A 23,780-nucleotide genomic window follows, 5' to 3' on the forward strand; every position below is an offset into this window, starting at 1 on the left:
TACAGTATATGTGCCTGGCCCACGATCTCTTTCTGCTTTCTGCTTTCTGCTCTTTCTGTGTGTAGTGTGAATTATTAGGTGCTCTCAGTTTATTAGAACAATTCTGTATCTTCAAAGAATAAGGGAAGAATGACTATTACAGGCGGAACAGTTAGCAAACTTAACTTGAAGTAAGTCCCAAGACCATGGGTGCCACTTAAAGTTCTGTTTAAAGTGAATATGCCTTGTTTTTCTAGCGATGGAGGGAAAAACATCTTAATGTGGGTTGGTCCTCCTTCTCACTCCAGTAGGCAGGAAATAGACTTTGAAGGAGCTGCCAACAGGGAGAACAACCCCCTGTAGCCCTTAATTTAGTTCCTGCCTCTGCTCCACATAGGCTGTTTCCAAAACTGCTGTCCCCATCTGTTTCTCTCTACACTCCTATTGTCTGCTAATTCAAACTTTCCTATGTTCCTACCACTCCCTATTACTTAAATGCACCCCCATGTGCTAACGATTCATTCATGAATGTGTGAGAAACGTGATCACAATATTATATGGTAATGTCACAATCGCACGATTGTGTGACTGGAAATCTCAAGCTCTATGGCGCTATTTTTTGTTGGCTTTCATTATTGCAATTTTTGCTGAATTGGCCCTTTGTGATGATCTCCTATGATTCTAGGATTGAGGAGCTTCTCTCCATCCATGTCACAGATGTTTTGTCCTGCAGCTCCCATTATCCCCATACAGCGTGACAGTCAAAAAATTTTGGAAGTCCAGAAACGTGGGGACATTACCTTTTTTGTCTAACTACATTTCCCAGAATCCCTTGCTGGGCATTCTGGAAAGCTGTATTTTAATATCATTTTATAATTTTTTATTTTATTATATGTATGAGTATAGTTTGTATTTTTGTAACTGTATAACTTGCTTAATTTTGTATACTTTATATCTTATGGCTTTTAGATTGTGTGCCATTGGCAAGTTATATGTTTTGATGATGCCTGTAAAGTGCCATGCAAATTTATGGCGCTGTACAATAAACATTGTTTGGGAGTTGAATCTGATACTTTATACATGTAAAGCTGAAGCTTTATAGCTGATTTTTTTAAAAAATCCTGATAGTCTCTATTCTTTCAGGTTACTTGCTTCTTTAATTGCCTAATGTAGATCTTATTATTGCCTTCTTAGACTTTAGTTGGTGGCAATGGGACCATCTTGACCACAATGCCTATGATGATGGGAGGGCAAGAGAAGATGCCCATCAAACAGGTGCCTGGTGCTACCAAGCAGCCAGAACCACCAAAGGAAGGAGAGAGACGAACCACTCATAATATCATTGAAAAGAGATACCGATCCTCTATAAATGACAAGATTATAGAACTAAAGGATCTCGTAATGGGAACTGATGCTAAAGTAAGGATTACTTAATGGTTGAACAAGCAGGAAAACTGCTGTGGTCACAAACACACTGGCTAACTTGCTTTCTGTTGGAAATATTTAATTCTCTGTTTCTTATTGCTTAGGCAATAGGTCTCCTGAGATAGATTCATTTGAATGAAATATTCTAGGTGTTGCTTGCCAAGACTGTGGAAAACTCCTTTCAATTTGCTATGTTAGTATGTGTTGAGAGAACATCTGTAGCATTATTGATTAAATATGTGATGCATTCTCCTTAATGTATGCAAATTCTTCACAGATGCACAAGTCTGGTGTACTGAGGAAGGCCATTGATTACATTAAGTATCTACAGCAGGTTAACCATAAGCTGCGGCAAGAAAACATGGTCTTGAAGCTGGCTAACCAGAAAAACAGTTAAGTCTTTCAAGAGGGTGATAGCAGTATGGTTAATTGTGCTCAGCCCCATCTCTCCTTTTACATTGTTTGCTGCAGAGGTAGGTTATTTTTGCTTGCCCAGCTTTGTGTGAGTAGAAGACAAATTGAATATGGAAGAGCATGTTGACAGAAGATGACTGAATGACAAACAGCATTGTGAATTGTAGTAGCTGATATTTTCAATTTGTGGTCTTTACAGAGCTCTTGAAGGGTTTTGACCTAAGCAGTCTAGTGGACAATGATGTGGATCTGAAGATGGATGACCTCAACCAAAATGCTCTGTTGATGTCTCCTCCAGCTTCTGACTCTGGTTCACCAGCAGGCTTTTCTCCTTATTCAATTGATTCAGAGCCAGGAAGCCCATTGCTGGATGATGCAAAGGTAGTTAACATTCTTAAATCACTCTAAAATGGAAAGTGCATATAAGGGTTGCATATCACTTATGGCCAGAGGACCTATTGGTGATATGCATGCGCAGTTGAGAAGGAGATCTGCTTCATGTGCTCAGCATCAAATTTAAATAGTAAATTATTAATGTAGAGGAAGACACAATTCAGCAGTAAAATTATGTGACATTATCACCATTTGTCAGGATAGACTCTCATTGTGTGAAGTCGTGTCCAAATTCTAATAAAAGATTTGGACCCACAGACCATTTATGAAAAAGTTAAAGTAATGCATTTATCTCCTCTCTTTCCCAGTCTTCTTTAAGAAGAGTGAAAATAGATAGAGCCATTATGTACATAATTTATAGGTTTAACATGGTCATCTGTAACAACATCCACAGACCATTTGGCTTATCCGTCACCCGCTAGAAACATTTTTTAGGTAAGCTACATATCTCAGATATGTAGTTTTTGAAATGGGGATGATTGTGTTAAGTCTGTGAACATTTATGATGTTAAATCTAATAAATTCAACTGATGTGGAGAAATGCAAATACAGCCATTGAATTTCTTGGGTTATAAAATTAACAGTGTCCCTATCCGTCCCTGTCTGGGATTTTATATCTCTTATTGTTTAGGGATAGAAAACAAATGAATGATATGTTCACTGTTTTAAAAATACAGTTGCCCCTCCTTTTTTATGGGGGATCCGTTCTGGACTCTGTTGTGAAAATGGAATTTTGCATATATTCAAGCCCCATAGGTGCACGGCTGTGGGAGTGTGCACATGAATGCCTCAGTCACGCACCCCATTATTTTTTCCCCTCTGTTCATCCCTTGCCCATAAGTGAGGGACGTGAGTTCCAAAACTGCAAGAACGAAGGGAGGACTCTAGTGTAAACTCAGACATTTGAGGCGAGGAACAAGTATCTTCTGTGTTTCAGCACTCTGTATCCTCCTTTTCCTCCCTCCCTCTAAAATAAATTTCGTTCCTTCTTCTCCATTACCATGGCCTAGGTTAAAGATGAACCTGACTCTCCAGCTGTTGCTCTGGGAATGGTTGACCGTTCACGAATGCTGCTTTGTGCTCTTACATTCCTCTGCCTCTCCTTCAATCCTTTAACTTCCCTACTGGAGGTCCAGAGGACATCTGACTCTGATGGCCCTGTACGTCATGGTTCTGCAAGGAGTACACTGACGATAGATTCAGGTCAGAAAACTGGAAACTTTCACCATATTTACTTAGGGGCAAAACAGACAGCCCCAAAGCAGCAGCTTGATGCCATCCCTTTCAGCGCCGGATCAGGCCCACAGCAACTAAACACCACAGGCCTAATCCAGCCACTCTGTTTTAGCCACTGCAGCTTCCTAACCGTACGGCCACTCCTTTTTAGAGCAGCAAAAAGCCGCCCTTGCTGTAGTGGCTGTGGCTTTTCCGGGTTGCACCAAAGAAATGGCGTGACACCGGGATTGGGGCGGAATCGGGGTGTGCAGTTGCCACGCCCCCACTCCACCCCGATTCCAGCGTTTATCGCCAGTCTGTTTAGCCCCTTAGTCTCCAGTGGTGCATGTATGAAGTATTTAGGATTCCTAAAGCACCCAGTACAGTAAGTGAAAATGAACAGTTTGGAGTAAATTAGTGTTCGCACAAGAGCAATGAAATAATTTTAGTGGAATTCAATTTATTCGACCAGAATTGCCTTCAGCTAGCTATGTATGTGTGTGTACACACATATTACAATCTTGCCACAATTATCCCCACATTTATCATGTGCCGCTTTACTTGCTTTTTATGTAAAAACATTTTTATATCACTCTTCAATTTAAAATGTGCAAAACAGCCAACAACTGCTAATTAATAAAATGCCTAAAGGCAGCCACAGCTTAGAAAAATACACCAGAGGTTAAACACCTGGGAAAATAAAACCATTGACTCGTGTCTAAAAGACTTTTGTATAAGGCAAGTCTTCTGGCAGAAAGAGTTCTACAAGTGAGGTACCACACCTGAAAAGATCCTCTTCTGTAGTTGTCCATCTAACTGCAAGTGGCAGGGATACCTGGAGGAGAGCTTCTAGGAAGGATCTCCTTTTAAAGAATTTATTGGATTTTAAAAATATGAAGAAAGAAAGAAAAATAGAAGAAGAAGAAGAAGAAAGGAGTATATAGAACAGGGTGCTGTCAAAGAGCCAGTGTAGTATGGTATAGTGTTGGACTGTGACTCTTGGACACCAGGGATTGAACCCGTTCTCAACCATGGAAACCCACTGATGACCTTGGGAAAATCATACTCTCTCAGCCTTGGAGGCAAGCTTAGATTAATGTATATACCTAGCCCACAGCAGTGGCAACCTCCCTTGAACAAACCTAAACCCTTCACATCCCCCCCAAAATGGAAACTGTTTGAAGCACTCAACAGCAACAACAATGTAGGATATGAGTATGGACTAGGCATATACAGTACCTTAATCTAAGCTAATTATATTTCCAAAAACAAACTTTCTTGAAGCTGACATCTATAAAATTGTAGGAACAATCATTAGTGTTCAGACACCTTTATGCTTTTATATCTTATACAGGGGTACCCCGGGTTACGAATTTAATTCGTTCCGCCGCCGCGTTCGTAACCCGAAAAGCTTTCGCAAGCCGAAAACCCATAGGCGCTAATGGGGTAAAGCCGCGATTTGGTGCGAAAAAGCGCCGAAAAGCACCAAAATTTCTTTCGTAACCCGAAATAACCTTCGTAACCCGGAACAGTTTTTTTAAATTGATTTTTTTCGTAACCCGGAAATTTCGTAAGGCGGCGCATTCGTATCCCGGGGTACCACTGTATTATCTTTGAGGTGCTAAAGAGAGAGTTTTGCTAGAGCAGTTTGCCTTTGTACAGTTTCTAAAGTAGCAGTATAGTATGTAATGTAGTTAATACGTGTTTCTGTACAGTGGTACCCCGGGATACGAAATCACCGCGTTACGAAATTTCCGGGATACGAAAAAAATAAATAGGAAAAAACTGTTTCGGGTTACGTTTTTTTTTTTCGGCTTACGAAAAAAATTTGGTGCTTTTCGGCGCTTTTTCGCACGAAATCGCGGCTTTCAGCGCTAGCGGCTATGGCTTTTTCGGCTAGCGAAATCTTTCGGGTTACGAACGGCGCTGCGGAACGAATTACATTCGTAACCCGGGGTACCACTGTACTCCATTTTTGTGTATTGTATATTGTTATGTGTTACTATTTTTTTTAAAATAAAGCAGCAGTACAGAAAACACAAACAGCATTGTGTAAAACTTCCTTAAGTTTGTAAAATAGCTTGTAAAACTGAGTGAAGATTAAGATCTGAGAGTCCATGTAGCTCCTTTTGAGTTCAGGACCTGAAGGAAAATATTGCTAGAGTTCCATCATCTTAGCAATATTTTTGTTTACCCAGTTTCTTACACTGTCAAGATTGATTGTCCTAAGATGTCAGAAGTTATTTGCATATTTTTATCTGACTTTATCTCATTGGTCACTTCCAACTCTCCCTTTTTTCTTAGGTTCTGGTGGCTGGTTTGGCTGGATGATGCCCACTCTGATCTTGTGGTTTGTGAATGGTGTTATTGTCTTGAGTGTATTCATAAAATTGCTAGTGCATGGAGAGCCAGTGACCCGGCTGCATTCCCGCTCCTCTGTAACCTTTTGGCGGCATCGGAAGCAGGCAGACCTGGACTTGGCCAAAGTAAGGCAGCTTCTTGCTCCAGAAGGCACAGTGTGTTCTTGCCCCAGTTTGACTTGTAGAGTGAGGGAGAGAACCCAGTTCTGTGTATCTTTTTTGAAACGAAATAGAGTGGGAAACAAAAATGTGGCTTCCCTTCAATTAAACTATGTATTCTGTGTCCAAATACAGATCAAATACAGTATTTTTTATGAACCAATAGAAGTATGTAGTGATCCAGACAAATTTAAGGTCTTTTAAATTATTTTGATTTCAGTGTGTGTATGTATGTGTGTGTGAGGGGGTTAAAGCATGTGTTTATTGTTCCATCAAAATGAGATTAGAAAATATTTAATTTGCACAGGAATGTTCCCTGTGTTCTTTTGCAAGTTACTACAGTTTTTCTGCACAGTTGATTATGGTGTATCTGTCTGGCTTGATGTGGATGAGAATAAAAGAATAGTGAGGTCTCTTACTATTCAGAGAACAACAAGAGTTCAGCTTTCATTGACTGAAAAGTAAAAGTTGGGTAATAGAACTCTGGATAATTTCATTATGAATGGCCTCTTTGAAAAGTACCAGCCAAAGTGTGTACTTCCAGAGTTGGACTAAGATGACCGTGACTGTGGAAGTGTCTTCCATACACCTGTAAAGTGGACTTTGAAATCATTGAGCACTTAAAAGTCTTCTGTGACTTGTTGTTTTTCTTTTTTCTCCACAGGGAGATTTTGCTGCTGCTGCATCAAACTTAGAGACATGCCTGTCTGCCTTGGGTCGAGCACTTCCCACCTCTCGTTTGGACCTGGCCTGCAGCCTGTCATGGAATGTTATTCGCTACAGTCTGCAGAAGTTGGGACTAGTACGTTGGTTGCTGAAGAGGACATCACAACAGAGACGCACAACAGAGGCTCCTGTGGGTTTTGAGGATGAAGCCAAAACTAGTGCCCGGGATGCAGCTTTAGCATATCATAAGCTCCATCAGCTCCATATAACAGGTAAGAGGGAAAGTGTTGTAATATAGTAGGTGGTTACTTCTGTGAGTAGGTGTAGTGACCTAGATTTATCTACTCATTTTCAGTATTGTAAATACATTATAATCCTGAAATCTTCAAAGGGTTCTTTCTAGTTTGATAATAAAAGGAATGAAAAGAAGATTAGTTTTTTATCAGGCCTGCATAAAATCTACTTGGACTGAACCCTGAAATTAAAAGATAGGATAGTAGGAATCAAGGTTTTGCATGACAGAATGTTATGTGAAGTTACTATCAGGTTTGAGTTCAGTTTTTCCTAGATAAAATCATGTGAAACTTTAATTGTACATGTTGGCATAGCATATGTAATGTTTGCAAAGGAAAGAATTCTTTGTTCTGATTCCTGATACAGGAAAGCTTCCATCCAGTTCGGCATACTCAGGACTGCACATGGCCTTGTGTGCTGTGAATCTGGCTGAATGTGCAGAAGAGAAGATTCCACCAAGCACTCTGGCAGAGATTCACTTGACTGCTGCAGTAGGCCTGAAAACTCGCTGTGGTGGCAAACTGGGCTTCTTGGCGGTGAGTGAATCTTTTTAACCTTCCTAGCAGAATTAGATTAGGTAAATACCATGGCATATTCGAACTGAGCTCTTGGTTTTGCATCTGAAATGTAAATAGAAGTTAATTTTTTGTTAGTGTGTAATTAATTTTAACCATAATTGCTATCACTTAGTCAAATATGCACATGTTTTTCCTTCAGTAATGTTCTTATCTTTGTCATTGCTTTCTTCCCAGAGTTATTTCTTAAGTCAAGCCCAGAGTGTGTGTAGTTCTGAGCGCAGTGCCATCCCTGACTCCTTGCGTTGGCTATGTCATCCATTAGGACAAAAGTTTTTTGTAGAGCGGAGCTGGACAGTGAAAGCTGCTGCTAAGGATAATCTGTACTGCACTCAGAGGAACCCAGGTAACAGCCAGAAGGCTTATGAATGTTCTGCCCTTAAATTTCTCTCATCCATACTAAAGGAAATGTTACGTGCATGCATGGTTTCTGTCTTCAGCTGACTTTCGTACAGATTCTTGTATGAATGCTGTTAGGAGTAAGAAAATCTAAAGAGCAAGTGCCCATGTTGATGGGTTTCTGTCTAAAAACAGAAGGTGGGAGGAGTTCATTTGCAGTTGTTTTTGAGAGATATCTGCTTTTAGTTTCCTAACAGGTGTCTTGGGGACTTGGGTAGATTTATCTCTGCTTCTACAGCCCTAAAGGGCTGTTGGACTTATAAATGAAGAAGAAAAAAATAATTGATTGTTTTTCATCTGCAGCTGATCCCATTGCACAAGTGCACCAGGCATTCTGTGAGAACCTGCTGGAGAGAGCTGTTGAGTCCCTTGTGAAACCTCAGATTCCAAAGGTGACTGTAGGCCTTGATGAGGAAGAGCCCTGGTAAGCTGCAGGCCTGTTTTGTCAGTAATTTTGTTCAGGAGATGAGCAAGTGGTTCTAGTTGTTGCTGGTTGTTGGTTCTTGTAACCCAGTGTGTGGAAGGGTTGCAGTATAGCTTCTGCCTTTTTAGTTAGGAGCACTAACTAACAAGGGGTGGAACAATGCTACCTCTCACCACTGTTGAAATACACACGTGCTTTGATCATATCTATGTACAATACTAATTAGTTATGCATGGTTTACAAAGAATTGGAAATAACAGTTTAATACAGACACAGTACAAGGAATAAAGGGTCTGTTTGCATTGTTGAGATTTGTATGAGTATTGAGTGCTCATGCCTGGCAAGGTCCATTGGTAGACTGATTTTTGTTTGGAAAGGATGTACCATAGAAAAGAATTTTGTATATGCTGGATTGTGAGACTTCAATAATGGAAGAAGATATGCCCATCAGGATTTTGATGTGAGTGTCACAACTCTTCTCAGAGCAAAAAGAATGTTGGCAGTAAATTATTATGCTTTGCGTTAGGTTAAGTTATAAAAATTAAGCTGATCCACTATAAGAATGTGTTGCATTGTCTTACTTAGTAAAGGTGTGGCTGTTTCTGCTTGCAGTGAATTCTCAAATGCTTTGGAATATCTGAAGTTACTTAACTCTTTTGTGGACTCTTTGGGAAGTGGAACACCACCTTTCACTGGAAATTCTGTGTTAAGGTCAGCGCTAGGTAAGTGTGAATGATACTCATGTCAGCTGAATTGTTATTGTTGTGTGCTTTCAAGTTGTTTCTGATTTACGGTGACATGGGATTTTCTTGGCAAGTTTATGCAGAGGAGGTCTGTCATTGCTGTCCTCAGAGGCTGAGAGAGTGTGACTTGCCCAAGATCATCCAGTGGGTTTCCACGGTCAGCTGAGTACTGCCCCATATTTTTCTCCATTTATTGCCTTTTGAGGTGTAAATATTCACCATGGAGATGTAGTGCTTCTTGTGTTAAATCTCTTTTGTTTAAATTGATTGTTTTCTTTGAAATATTTTCACCTTGCAAGTCGGATGAAAACGACTGGCAGAATGACTTACAAAAGATTAGCAATAACATAGAGTCCACCCTGAGGTTTACATTATAAAAATTATGCCAAAGTAAAAAAGGAACAGGAGGGAAGAAAGTGAACCCAGAAACTAGTTCTTAGTTATAATGCTCATATAGTGAATACTTGGCGATTAAACAGCTCAAAGAGAGTGGAAGCTAGATGTTGCTGGTCTTTTAACAGAGCAGATGGCATGTCTGTATTGCTTGTTTCCCTTGACTCAATCTGATGGATCAGCTGCAGCTGGCAGGTGACAGTTGATGGAAGGGGAGCTGGAATCTCTACAGAACTGATGATGGCCCCGCCCTTCCACAAATGATCTTCATCTTCTTGTATACGCAGCTATATTAATGCAATTTGAAGCCTACACTATTTTATCAAATGTAATTGATTAAAATTGTATCCTAAGTTGGAGAGCCAGTATGGCGTAATGGTTTGAGTGTTGGACTACCACTCTGGAGACTAGGGTTTGATTCTCAGCTTGGCCATAAAACCCAATGGGTGACCTAGGGCAAGTCATACTCTTTCAGCCTCAGGGGAAGGCAGTGGCAAACTTCCTCTGAACAAAACCTCATGATAGGTTTGCCTTAGGCTCGCCATAAGTCAGAAATGATTTGGAGGCACAAAACAAGAACAACGTCTTAAGTTAGTAATTTCTCTTAAAAGTGAATACCATTTCTAATCCTTAGTATTGATTATAAGTACACATGGTTTCCATGACATTGCTGTTTACATGGCAATTGGTAAAACTCACTAGGGAATGGAATGTATTAAGCCTATTCCTGAAGTGTTGTACTGGTCAATGAAAGTTATGTGATGTTAAAATCATAGTATTTATTATCTTTTTAAAGTTCCTATGCTTAGTGCTACAAAGAGAACAAAACAGAATTAAGAATGTATTTCTGATATCTAGCTTTGCGTCTCTTAGATATGTTGAAGAGAGAGGGGGGAGTATTTCTGTTTTTCAGGACATAGAGTGTCCAGTCACATTTCAAAGCACCATATTAGTCTTCTTTTATGCATGGCTAGACCTGAGCAGCAGTGAGTGGAGACCTCCAGGGTATATTTAGTGGTTCAGTAGATCTTACTTTTCCTTAGCATGCTAATGTGTACTACCATCTTCACTGGGATCTCAGGGTGAATGCTCTGAGCACTTGCACCTAAAGGTTTTGTAGATCACGTTGTTAAAGCTGACAATTCAGCCAAGAGCTTATAAAGTGTAGTTAGTGATTCCACTGATTCCCAGACTGAGCCATTTAAATGAAATAAATAACTGAAATATTTATTCTGGCTGTGTGGTACTGAGCAGTATACTTCTTTTGATTGTCTATTGCATGTCCTTCTGTATGAGCTATATAGTAGGAATAGGCAGCCTCCAGGTAATTAGGACAAGTCCTATAAATCCCAATTAGCATACCTATGGGTCAAGGATTATGAAAGTTATACCCTTAAACCTCTGGAAGCAATTTGGAAACAGACTAATGCATCTGTTTCCAAGGCATGATTTCAACTTTGCAAGGTATTGTGTCTATGGAGGCTTCCATTTGTAAGAAACATGTGGCTAGACAGAGCTTCTTGTTTTATTTATTCATTTATTTTTGTCTCTATATATGTAGGTCCTGATGTTGTCTGCAGGTGGTGGTCATCAGCAATCACAATGACAATCAGTTGGCTGAGGGGGGATGATGCTGCCGTGAGATCCCAGTTTACCAGTGTGGAGCGAATTCCTAAATGCTTGGAGATGATGGAGTATGTAGCTTTTTTACATTACTTTTACAACCTCCCCACTAGACCTGATCCATAAAAGAGTCAACAAAAAGCAGAAAACTTCTTAGGCGGGTTACAGACTGCCATGAAAGTACGTAGTCAGTCCGTATTAGGGTTAGGAAGGTGCGGTGCTTCCGCACCCCCCTAACCCTAGTACGGACTGAGTCCGTACAAAATGGCGGTGCCCCATCTACATGGGGGCCGCCCTGACGACGTCACGACCGCGCCACCTCTATACAGGGCGGTGTGGACGTGACGTCGCTCCGCGCCAGGGCGCTTAATGCGCCCTTTGCGCGGAGCAGGAAGGAGCTCCGTTTCGGAGCTCCTTCCAGGTTTGCGCCGCTGGGCGCAGCCTTCACACGGCTGCGCCCAACGACGCAAAGGAGAAAGGGGCCAAGCGGCCCCTTTCTCCTCCTCCTCGCTGCCGCGGGGTGTCCTTGGGGCTTGAGGCCCCAGGGACACCCCTTTCCAGGCTGTGGGGAAGCGGCCTTTTGCCGCTTCCCCGCAGCCTGGAAAGCGGCGGATCGGGGCTCAGCGGCTGCCGTTCTGGCCGCTGAGGCCCCGATACCCCGGGGAAAGGGGCGGTCTGTAACGCACCTTAGTCTGGCACACATTCACACTGTCATAAATGTTAAGTCTGATTCCACAGAACTGAATTGTGTCTTGTCTCTTTAGTTAAATTCCATGCTAAATTAAAGCTGTGAAACATTGCATAGTCTGATATTAGTGTACCTGTTAACAGAATTGGATGTGGTGTGTGCAAAAAGCTGTCCACAGTATAGTCCTTCATAGAGGTCTGTCCTGTCTATCACCTGTACCATTTTCTACTGAAGTATGTTACTTGTTTTGGTAGTCTTGGAAATGGCAGTAGGACCCATGAGTTTTAACAACTTAGTAAACATGATGAAGAAAAAGTCAGGTTCTGCTTCAGTTGCCAGAAGACTAGGAATTGCTTCATGTGACAAGTTTATACTGTGTGCATGTCACATTTTTAGCAATGTGGATTGGTTGTGTTTATCCACTACACATTTGCTGTGTAGTGTAAGATGTGAAGTGATTTTTAGCTTTGTGCATTCAGATGCTGGACTGCCCCTCCCTTGTTTGGTTGTCCAGGCCTCTCTTGAATCCATACAGTTCTAAACATTAGAACCCTTATTGTGAGATTTAGATGAATTCTGGAATCTTTAGGGCAGGACAGAGAGGTCACTGGTGTGGGTTTTTGAAGGATATTGGAAGGTGCTTTCCCTTTAGATTAGAGTTGCTCTGACCTCACTGATTTAAATGCTACTGACCTTGTGCTTGGTTATGTTTCACCACGTCTTGCCATCCGTTTAGGAATGCTCTTGTGAAAGCTGTCTTCCACGTGTGCAAAGCCATGAATGCTTCCTTGTCAAGTAAGGTAGATGGGCAGCAGAGCTCCTTTGGCCACTGCGAGAGAGCCAGCACTCACCTTTGGAACCGCCTCAACATGAGCAGTGGGGTCTCAAGTACAAGTCTTAACAATGTAAGTATAACTGGCCATCACAGCTGTTCTTCATTTATACACAAATTAAGACTTGTATGTACATGTTTAGTCATGTTATTTAGCAGAACTGAGGTCTGACAAATATTTTCCAGAGGCTGATGAAACAGCAGTTAATCTTAACACATAGTGGAATAAATTCCTTCTCTTATTGCTGTTCTCTGTAAACAACTAGAAATTTATGTTCCATTCTCTAACCCCCCCCCCCAAAAAAAACATCAATCTGACAAAGTAGGCGCAAGTCTGTGTAAGCTCATGCTACCAGCTTCTTTCCTTCAGTTAATCTCAAAGGTGCTACAGGATCCCTTTGCATACTGCTTTCCCAAAACTGTGTTTCAGGAATGCATCAATTTTCTGTCCATGTCTTGTCCAGAATAAGCAAGATGAGTGTGGTTTTTTTTGGCTTTTATCCTTGTTTGTTGTGGTTCTTGAATGAATTTTTACCACAGAAGGCTCCACGTCTAGTCTCCAGTGCCTGTTGATCAGGCTAAATCCTTGCATTAGGAAGCTGACTCAGTCTTTATGCCTTTCTTTTAATACTCTGTTCATAAACTTGGGCTTCTGAACTTCTGGTACTGTGAGATACTGTGCTCAGATCCCTTGTTCATCACTGCTGGGTGACAGCTGTAGTGCATTGTAGTTGCATTGCATGTTCTGGTAGTATTCGTGCAATGTTTCTGCAGTGCAGTACAGAGGCATGCCTTATCTCTGCACTACAGGTTGAATCTTTTGAGATTGTCTGAACTGAACACTATTCTTCAGATCCAGAGATTTGAGTAGTGTGCTAGTATTATTTTAAGAACTTCTGAGTTCAAATTATGGGGGCCAAGAGGCCATTTAATCTGCCTTGAGTTTGATAGATGAAAAGTCTTATGCATGGCCGAGTATTTTATTCCGGGAAGGCCTGCCGGAAGAGATCTGTCTTAATGGCTTTTTTAAAGCTCTCTAGATTGGTAATTTGATGGATCTAATCCGGCAGGCCATTCCATAAGTTGGGAGCGGCTGCAGAAAATGTCCTCTGGGAGGTCGCCATCAACCTGGTCTTTAAGGGCTGTAGTAAATTCCTTCCAGAGGACCTGAGTGTACGGGGCAGATTGTATGGAAGCAGGCTATCCCTTAGATAGGTTGGGCCCAAGCCATGTAGGTCTTTAAAGGTGATGACCAACATCTTGTACTGTGCCCAGAAACTAATAGGCAGCCAGTGGTGTGACTTCAATATTGGTGTTATATGGTCATTCCTTGTTGTTCCTGTGACCAACCTGGCTGCCATATTCTGTACCAATTGGAGTTTCCAGACTAGGCACAAGGGTAGCCCCATGTAGAGCGCATTGCAAAAATCAAGTCTTAAGGTTACCAGCACATGTGCTACAGTTTTGAGGTCACCCCGTTCCAGGAAAGGGTGCAGCTGGCATATCAGCTGAAGCTGATAACAGGCACTCTTGACTGTTGCATTCACCTGATTCCTCATCTGAAGCAACGGGTCAAGAAGCACCCCCAGACTGCAAACACAGTCCTTCGAGGAGAGTGTGAGCCCCTCTAGGACTAGAGGTTGCAGCCCAATACCTGGCTTGGGGCCCCCTACCGTAAGTACCTCCGTTTTGTCTGGTTATATTTTTAACATGCAAAGTATGGTGATCAGAATAATTTTTTTTTAATTTGATCTAGTTGTAAAGCAAATACATTCTTGCCACAGGAGAGCAAACTAAGATCATGTTCTTAGATATTTTTATAGTCCTCTTTGTTCTAAGAGTGTATTTTCCAGATCACAAACTTTACTTTATTTCTGTGTAATTGATGGATATTCCTCCTTCTTACTTTTAGACACTTTCTCAGTATCACTGTATTGTTTCATACACATTGTGGCTAAATAGCATGCAACTTAACAGTGACCTAATCGTAACATCAAAACTGGAATGAATCTTTTCGCTTCCCATGTTTAATATAGTTTTGAGAGCACTTCCTGTCAGTAGATCTTCAGTTCCAGCACAATAGAGAATAGTTTCAGTTTTCTTGGTTGAAATTTCCATTTCTTTATTAAATGATTAGCAGAATTTTGAGAGCTTTAAAATATTAATGAAAATATCTTAACACAATGTTGTTAGTTGCTTCTTTAAAAAATTTAAATTGTGTTAGTATTAACCACCATTTTACAAGTAACACTTTATTAGTATGTTCCGATATATTTTTTAGAAATCCATTAAATTAGAAAAATAGCTCAAAATATACCTTAAAAATAACATTTTTGAAATAACCAGGAAGAGTTTATTTATCATTGCAGAACTTAACATGCTTTCAATGTTAAAATGCCTACTAGGCCATTGTTATATCTTTGTTGCCTCAGACAACAACAACAGTTTGTTGCTGCTTTTAATATGTTACTTTCAAGCTGTGGAGAATTCATATTTAAAGCATGTGTTATGATTATTTGCTGTGTTACTATATACTTCTGTGTTCCTGTGAGATCATTGCACCAGGATCTGTTCTGATTCTCTTGAGTTTCCCATGGGGGGGGGGGAGTACTCCAGCAAGGAGTGTAAAATACTTGATTACCTATTTGCTTGTATTGTGCCATGCCCTCTGCAGGGCATTCAGTTGATTATACCATCAGACAACAAGTAATTCAGTGTGTTGTGTCCATGGTGGGTTGCCTTCTGAGAGGTGGATTTGATTATCAAGCTATAAGCTTAATACTGTTAGCCATGTGAATTGTCTTCTTTGTTGTCAGAAAGGACACACAATTCTAATATTTTCATGTGATCCTGAGAAGCTTTTTGCCACCTGTATGTTCTTGTTTCCAAACATTGACGATGATGGAGTATCTTGTCACTGAATTGGGTTGTCTCCTTGCAGATGATTCAGCTGCTGGCTTGTGACCTGTTGCTGTCTCTCCGTACCACTCTATGGCAGAAACAAACAAATTCCAGCCAAGCAATAGGAGAAACCTACCATGCTTCTGCTTCTGAACTGACGGGATTCCAACGTGACCTTGGCAGCCTGCGCAAGCTGGCTCATAGTTTCAGGCCTGCTTATCGTAAGGTATACTGCAAAGCTCTGAAGAAGGAAATGTTGACTTGTTCCGTGGGTTCCTGCTTGTTTTTTAAACCAAAGGAGCAAATGGCTCAGAGAAAACACCAGGAATTGTTTTGCAGAAAGCCAGTGTAAATTAGTAGTTAAAATGTGGGACTGGGACTAAGGAAATCTTGGTTCATGTCCCTGCTGAGTGTGAAACTCACTGGGTGACTTCAGATCAGCCAGTCTCTCACTAGCTTGTTATAAGGATAAAGGGAAGATGAGGAGAGCTGTTTGCCGCCAACTTGAGGAAAAAGTGAGATGTAAATGCAAATGTTATTGCTAGTTTCATACTGCATACATACTTACTGTTACAGGCTTCACTGCTGACTAGCAACAGTTATGTAGGTCAGTGCTGTTTCCTTGAGTTTGCATAAGATGATTCAAAATACTTTATGTCTATTGTCTCCATCATTGTTATAGCTCTTGCGGATGTATATGTATATATGTCATCCTTATGGGAGTGGGTGGGATTTTAGAAAACAGCCTTGTGCCTCATGACATGTTTTGTGGTTTAGGTGAAATTTGAATTGGGGATCTCCCATTTTACAGCTTAGCCACGGTCCTACACAGTTTTATGTGGGAAATTAGTGTAAATAGTTCTGGGGTAGTGTTAAGTTTTCTCTAGATCATAAATATTTTGATGGTGTGCCCCACATTTAAAGGGCACCTCCTTCATATACAGTTCTGCATCTCAGGAAAATAAGAGTACTGCAATGCAGAGGAAAGGGGAAGTGGCAAAGAGGATAATCAGTAGTTTGTGCAAATCAGTGCATCAAGGTGTATTGGAGAACCTTGTCCTCTCCAGATGTTTTGGACTTAATACTCAGAAACTCCTGCCAGCAGAGGTTAAGAAACAGATAAATATAATAATAGGGATAAAGATACAATTAAGCAAAGAAAATGGTTTAACTCCCAATTTAGGGGAATTAAGTTTGAATAGTAATCAAAGATATGTAATAAAACAATTTCTAAAAGCTGCCCATGCAGTAATGGCTTCTGGATGGAAAAAGAAATCGAACTGGAATAAGTCTTATTTGTGTAAATATATAAAAGAATACATATTATTTGATTTTCTTAGGGAAAGAAGACTTAAATATATTGGGAAAAACAATAAAGAATCATGGAAAGATAAATGGGAAATTGTGATTAAGAAAGTGGAAGGCAAAATGGGGTATGAAGAAGTAAAAAATACAACTAATGATATTTTCCACATCTCTGATAAAGATTGTTAACTTGATTGGAATGTATTTTCCTAAATGCTCTTTTTGGGAGGGGGGAGAAAAGCATAATGAAATGTGGATTGTACAATTTGCATTATGTACAGTGCAGTAAAAAAAATTAAAAATAATAATTAAAAAGGAAAAAAACTCCTGCTAGCATGACTTTGGCAAGGGACAATTGCAGCTTCAATCCAAGACATCTGAAGGGCTGCACCTTCTGGATCCCATTGCACAATAAAGGCATGTGCTCAAATCCATAGTGCCGTAAGGATCCTTCAAAGGACCAGAAATGTTGAGGCTCCCATTATTATTTGTTTCCCCTTTCCAGGTGTTCCTACATGAGGCTACTGTGCGTTTAATGGCAGGAGCCAGCCCCACACGCACTCATCAGTTGCTGGAGCACAGTCTCAGGCGTAGAACTGCCCAGAGCACTAAACAAGGTAAGTAAGGTCTTCCACCATTTCCTTTCTTGCCTAGCTGTGGGAACTGGTTGTCTTGTAGAGAATAGACTTAGCTGACGTATTCATATGAATCCCTTGTCAAGAAAAGATTTTCTGATGCAAGTACAAAGGAAAAAATTACTACATAGAGTTCAGTAAATATTGTAGATTTGCACCTAGTTCTATAGAAAAGTTTGTAAAGCAGTTGTTCACTCACCCCAGCATAGTCTGCTTTTCTTTTCGTTGTGCAGTTATTTCCTGTGAATATTCATTAAATGTCCTCATCACTGTGGCCCTTAGTGTAATGCTTTCTTTTCCTTCTTAGGTGAACTGGATGCTCTTCCTGGGCAGAGAGAGAGAGCTACAGCAATTCTCTTAGCATGCCGCCACCTGCCACTCTCATTTCTGTCTTCACCTGGCCAGAGAGCTGTCCTGCTGGCAGAAGCAGCCCGCACATTGGAGAAAGTTGGGGACAAGCGTTCCTGCAATGACTGTCAGCAGATGATTGTGAAGCTGAGTGGTGGCACAGCCATTGCAGCTTCCTAACCCTCGAGGACTATGGCCTTATCACCCATTGAACTAGATTCTTGGCCCATTTATACCTCCCCTCACCTTTTGAACACTATTCCAGTTTAGGATCATGGAAGATTATGCTAGTCAGGGTAGGGGCTTGGTATAAACCAGATTTTCTGGCTAGTGGTTTGCTTCCAAGCCAGCTCACACAGGAGCCAGAATGATATTGTTTCCACTGACAAAAAGCCTCTGAGAACTTGGAAAACAGAAACCCCTTAGAAGGGAGGTTGGCTTTGGCAAACATACTTTTCTCTCTCTTTAAGACAAACTGCAACAAGAACATGTTTTGAGGGTGGGAGCTGCTGGATAGTGAGAAGAGGTGCCTTGAACCTTTTTATTAGCATCTGCATTATTAGCATCTGCATTGGCTCTTGATCTGCTGGTCAGGTACCATGTGCTTAGGGGAGGCCCAGGGAAAACATGGCTGTATTTAATCTTGTTGGTTCTTAGTGGGCTGCATTTTTTAACTGAAGCCTTTCTATAGATACTGCATTCTTTGAGAGCTTGGAAAGGCAAGGCCAGCTCTCTTGAGGAAGTGCATCACAATTTTTATGCCTTTTGTGTTTTTATAGTAATGTTTTATGGCTTTACAGGCTGTGGGGACAACAATTAGGTTTCTCTTCCCTTTTTCCTGTCTTTCAGCCCTTCTCTCTCTTTTCTGTCAGCTTACAACTGTATTGGCATTGAGTTAGGGATTGAGTCTTTTTTCTGTGATTTGTCTGATGGAGAACAAGGAAAATAGTGTCAGAGGCTAAGTGCTGAACTAGGTGTGACTTAAAGCATCTGATTCAAAAATATGTATAGCAAAGCTGCATCTCTTTGTTTTAATAAACAGCTGGGATGGAAGGAATTTAAGGCCATGGGGATTTCCTCTCCAGTACTATTTTATTGCTAAAATTCTCCCCTATGAACACCATTGTTTTCACTGTTTTTTAATTAGAGCAAACAGTGGCTTTGGAAGGGGATATTTTTGGCAAGAAATGAGTACAGAGAGAAGAGTTCTCTGCCTTTCCCTCTGTGGTCAAGGACCCTACAGTTGTTTTTTCTAACCTTATGTGACTGAAGAACACTTTTGAATCACATGATTAAAGTCATCAACTAGTATTACCTTGAAGAAACAGCATATTAAACATCTCCTAAACATATTTGACTTTTTATCCATCCAAGAATGTTTAGTACAACATTCAACAGAAGAAGTGATAGCTTCCAAAGTAAGTAATCATAGCTATCTTCTCCTTCTCAAGATTCTTCAAGGAAGCTGTAACTGTTACCAAACTTTTGAAATTATTTATGTAGGTAGTACAAAGATAGCCCTTGGCTTTGTGAAAGCAGAATGGTTGTAGCTGATGATTAACCTGTAGCAGAACAGGTTCTAAGAATCTTGTTTTTAACGTGAATTGTTGTAGATTTGAAGAGATTATATGAGAGACATGGCCAGAAGAGAAAACATATAGTGGCAACAGGAGAAAACAAAAGCAGGTTTGCAAGCCTTGGAGCTCCCTGAAATACAAACTCAGTTAAAAATGTGAGAGCACCAAATAAGTGGTGCTTGTTTCTCTGACAAAGTCCACACAACAGTACATTGCCCATTAATCCATTCTGTTTGCTAATGGCCATTTTTTATTACACATCTGGACTCTGCCACAGGAGTTGGACTGTCCGCTTTTTTTTAAAAAAACAACTTTTAAGTCTCCTGTGGACAACTTTACAGGCAGGTAAAAGCCTGTATATCTGAAGATACATGCAAACCAGGAAAAAGGAGGTTTCAAATCCTGCAACAGTTATATAATGTCCAAAGTCACACTAATAAGATGCATATCTTATTGATATCACATGTTAAAACTTCACACATGAAGTGATGTGGAAATAAAGGTACTTGCTAACTTCCATTTTGAAGGACTTTCTCAATCCTCCTCAGTTTCTTGGATCTAAAAAAAGTGCAATTTCATGAAAATTCCACCACCACCCCGTAGATGCGAGTGGATGCGTTCAAAAAGTTCCACTTTTGTGTTTGCCTCATTTTGATCCTGTACGTTCACAGTGAACATTAACTTTCTGTGGGTTATTTGGAAGCTGCTTTGTTAGTATTGGGTCATGACGATCCATTTTGTATAAGTCACATCATATGATAATGTGGATCTTGGAAACATAAGAAGCTGTCATAGTGCAAGTGTGTGACTCGGGTGAGGAGTTATTACAGGCACTAGTGGGCAGACTGAAGTTTGAGTACCACCACCCTTTTCTCTAAGGGGGCTTCCTAGTGATGGTTTTTACAGCGATGATAGCAACAGAACAGGAAGGGTAACCAACTACCTCCGTGAAAAAACTGGTAGTAGCATTGTTTATTCCTAGACGTGCTGCACCACTAATCAGGTAGAGTAGCAACAATCATCCCAGGATTAAAATGGTGTCTGTGTGAATAGTAGATGTTAGGTAAATTAATTAAGCATGCCTAATACTTCAAAGCCTTCTGTTTGGAAAGTTGAAGCTAACCATAGAGAATTAATTATTTGCTAGGCAGGTTTCCAGATAAGTTAATATACACCAGAATGCACCTCCTAGTGACCTTGTGGAGCATTAGACATCTCACAGTTATCTATGACAGTCAAAATAACAAGCCATTTATGCAGTCAGTGAGGAGCAAATGCTGCAGTCAAGAATGAGCATTGCAGTTTAGGATAAAAGCTTCATATTTGTGCAGTAATGGGCACTAAGGGCAGGATTTTTTGCTTTTTAAATTATACTTGCGCAGATGGAAACATCTACATAGATGGGAACTTCACAAGGGAACAACCCTAAATTTTGTTGTACTTCTGGCATTTTTATATACCACATTTATTTATGTGTTAGTTGTCTCCCAGTCTATCCCTGTATTATTTTTGTGTATATAATGTAACTTTTTGGGTTTTTTAAAAATACGTATAAATATATATATGATGTGAAAAGTGTCTATTTATCCAATAAAATTAGGCATAGGGGGTGCTTTCCTGTAAGATGATGTAGCTGGTGATGATGTGAGGGCCCCCCAGTTCTAACCCTCTCATGGGGACCATTGTGTGACTTATCAAATAAAGACAAATCGTACTCAAGGTCTTATACTCTTATTAATGAGTAGAGGTTCTTTAACATTCACTGTGTTTAAGACAAAATATTCTCAAACATTATCTCACTAAATTGGCTTGTCTGGTGTCACATTTTATTGCCAAAGCAGCCACAGAGTGGTATGGTGTTTTCAGTGGCATGCATTAAAATTATTTAGAATTTGTACTGGATTAATCAGCATTAGAATTAATCATGCACTAGAATTTACTCAGTGATATAAGGAGAATGCTGAGAAAGGAGATCAGAACAATTTAAAATATTTTGATGAGAGTCCAATTTTTCCAAAAAAAGGGAGAACTTGAAACAAAGGTGCCACTGACATGTATGCCATATGTCTCACAGAATCATGGTAGGAGCAATATAATCAGATTTTTTTGTTGTAGCTGTTGTGTACTTTCAAGTTATATCTGACTTATTGTGACTGTAAGGCATAGCTATCACAGAGGAAGGTTTGTTCAGGGGGGCTTGCAGTTGCCTTCCTCTGAGGCTGAGAGAGCGTGACTTACCCAAAGACTCCCTGTGGGTTTCCGTGGTTGTTTCGAAGTCTGGTTTTCCAGAGTCCTAGTCCAACATGTAAACCACTACACCGTGCTGGCTCATTTAATCAGATACTTGGTAGCAAATAATCCCAGGGCAATGTACACAACATTTAAAAGGAGTAAGTGCAATATGAAACATGCCATTACAAATTTAGAGGAAGAAAAACTTGAATTGGCAAACAAAAAATTTGTATAAAGTACAGTATAATGCAGAATTTAGTTTTTTAAAAAAATGAGAGAGAAATGGTTTAATTTGGCACCAACAACTAATATTTTATGGAAAATGATCTCCATTTAATGTGAAGTGAATTTTAAAAGCAATGTAAGATAGACTAGGATACAAATGAGACACAGCATGCTGAAAGGTGTAGGTACAAATAGGAAGTTTATGAAAATGTTAAATATTACGGCATATGAAGACTAGGCATAAGCTAACCCAGAACATTAAGTATGAGCAACGAGTAGTCAAAGAAAACAATTTGACTATGTATTGAGTGTAAAGACAATATCACATTACAGTCAACCTTCCAGATCCATGGGGGTTCCATTCCAGACCCCTCCTCCTTGCAGATACCAAAAATCGTGGATCTCAAGTCCCATTTTTGTCAATGGAAGTGTGAAGTGCATACAACTGCATTGGCGCAATGGCTAGCCTGCTGATGCAGAGAGCCAACTATCCTGTTTTAGTGTTGTTATTTTACTTCATCTACTATTATGTCCTGTGAAATGATGGGATTTGTAGTTTAGGGAGAGACATTTAGAGTGCTCAGCTAGAAAGCTTGTAGGCCTCATTAAAAATTACAAACCTCAGAATTTCACAGGAGGCAGCCATTGTAGCTAAAGTGGAATAATAGTGTAGTGTGATATTGACCAAAGACCATTGAGTGTAATGGTCCAATTTACCCCTAGATCTTAAGAGTTTACCTTTCAGGTATAGTTATATAACATGACAGCGAATGTACAGTGAAAACCTTTGATCTTTGCAGTGACCATTTCCGCCCACATTTCTTTTATTATAGCATATCAGCAGGAGGATGCTTGGGAAGGGTAGTTGTGTATTTTTGTCTTATTTCCCTCCATAACATGGTGTATTTGAGATCCATTTCCAGATTTTTTCACACGGGTAGTGGAATTCCAAGTTTTGTTTTGTTTTGTTTTTGCAGGCCCTTTGTATGTTTTAGAAACTAAGGAAAACCCATTCCTCCTTTCAAGTTGGTCTGCAATATTACCCAAGAGGAGGTGATACTCATTAGTGGAGAATGCACCAGCCCAGCCCAGCCCAGGAAAGGAATTCACAAGTAAAACCAACAGTTCCTCTTCCAAGACTCAAATACTGACCCAGGAACAACTGCAGGAAGATATAGCTTGGTGTTTTATTTTCTCCTAACCAGCAGAGGGCAGAATCAACTTAGCAAAGTAACTGTGTGTTTGATGTCCCTTCAAGTCACCTGTCAATTTACAATTCAGTTTCAACACCATTTCACCATTTTCAAAGCAAAGATCTTTAGGATGTAATTTGTGTTCTATAGCTCACCAGTTTGAATGAATACAAAAGCTACGGGCATAAAGCATGAAAGTCTTCTGCTATGGAAGATGGGAATTTGCATCGTATAGGCTGGAATATATGTATATGAATGTCCTTTCCTGTGATTCTTCTCATTTCCCCTCCTTATAGTCCTAATGTGCTGCTGTGTCTTGCCTTTTCTGTATGTATGCTTTCCCTCTTCTCTGGAATGTAGCCTTATGCTCTTTTGATAAAGAAACTGTAAAGAGTATCCAGAATTCATGCGCTTAATTAGACAAACATCACCTTCAGAAGGAGTACAGGGAGAACTTAAATTGCACACTTATACACATACAATTCAAACAACTCCTTCACTTGTGATGCAGCTAAGAAGCTACCTGAAAACAAAGATTCTGCTTGCCTTAGGATTGCTGGAGATGGGTGGCAGATGAAATCAAAGTTGCTTTCACTTGTCCAGGTACCCCAATAGATTGCCTAGAAGCAAAATCAGATTTGGCCGAAACGCTTTGCTGGTAGCCTTCTTGCTCTGCTGTTAAAGATTAATATTCCTGTGGGATGCCCAGCTTAAATTGTCAGAATGAGGGCATCGATGAGCACTCTACCTTTCTCCTCTAATGTTGGCGTGATATGTGAAGG

The 23,780-nt window shown here is 40.3% G+C and overlaps 1 protein-coding gene across 1 annotated transcript in view; it reads left to right on the plus strand.

Annotated features, from left to right (window-relative positions):
- Positions 1 to 21,067, plus strand: part of SREBF2 (sterol regulatory element binding transcription factor 2) — a 38,620-nt gene extending 17,553 nt beyond the window's left edge. The window contains exons 5-19 of the mRNA XM_042467748.1: positions 1,174 to 1,398; positions 1,682 to 1,796; positions 2,018 to 2,199; positions 3,222 to 3,414; positions 5,731 to 5,912; positions 6,610 to 6,883; positions 7,272 to 7,441; positions 7,658 to 7,826; positions 8,183 to 8,303; positions 8,916 to 9,025; positions 11,001 to 11,133; positions 12,487 to 12,655; positions 15,524 to 15,709; positions 17,294 to 17,405; positions 17,731 to 21,067. Of these exons, the coding sequence (XP_042323682.1) occupies positions 1,174 to 1,398; positions 1,682 to 1,796; positions 2,018 to 2,199; positions 3,222 to 3,414; positions 5,731 to 5,912; positions 6,610 to 6,883; positions 7,272 to 7,441; positions 7,658 to 7,826; positions 8,183 to 8,303; positions 8,916 to 9,025; positions 11,001 to 11,133; positions 12,487 to 12,655; positions 15,524 to 15,709; positions 17,294 to 17,405; positions 17,731 to 17,951 (2,562 nt within the window). The 3' untranslated portion in view covers positions 17,952 to 21,067. The remainder of the gene's footprint in view (positions 1 to 1,173; positions 1,399 to 1,681; positions 1,797 to 2,017; positions 2,200 to 3,221; positions 3,415 to 5,730; positions 5,913 to 6,609; positions 6,884 to 7,271; positions 7,442 to 7,657; positions 7,827 to 8,182; positions 8,304 to 8,915; positions 9,026 to 11,000; positions 11,134 to 12,486; positions 12,656 to 15,523; positions 15,710 to 17,293; positions 17,406 to 17,730) is intronic.
- Positions 21,068 to 23,780: the final 2,713 nt, after the last annotated feature.

Source organism: Sceloporus undulatus, chromosome 5 (assembly GCF_019175285.1).
Source record: "Sceloporus undulatus isolate JIND9_A2432 ecotype Alabama chromosome 5, SceUnd_v1.1, whole genome shotgun sequence".
Taxonomy (NCBI): Eukaryota; Metazoa; Chordata; class Lepidosauria; order Squamata; family Phrynosomatidae; genus Sceloporus; species Sceloporus undulatus.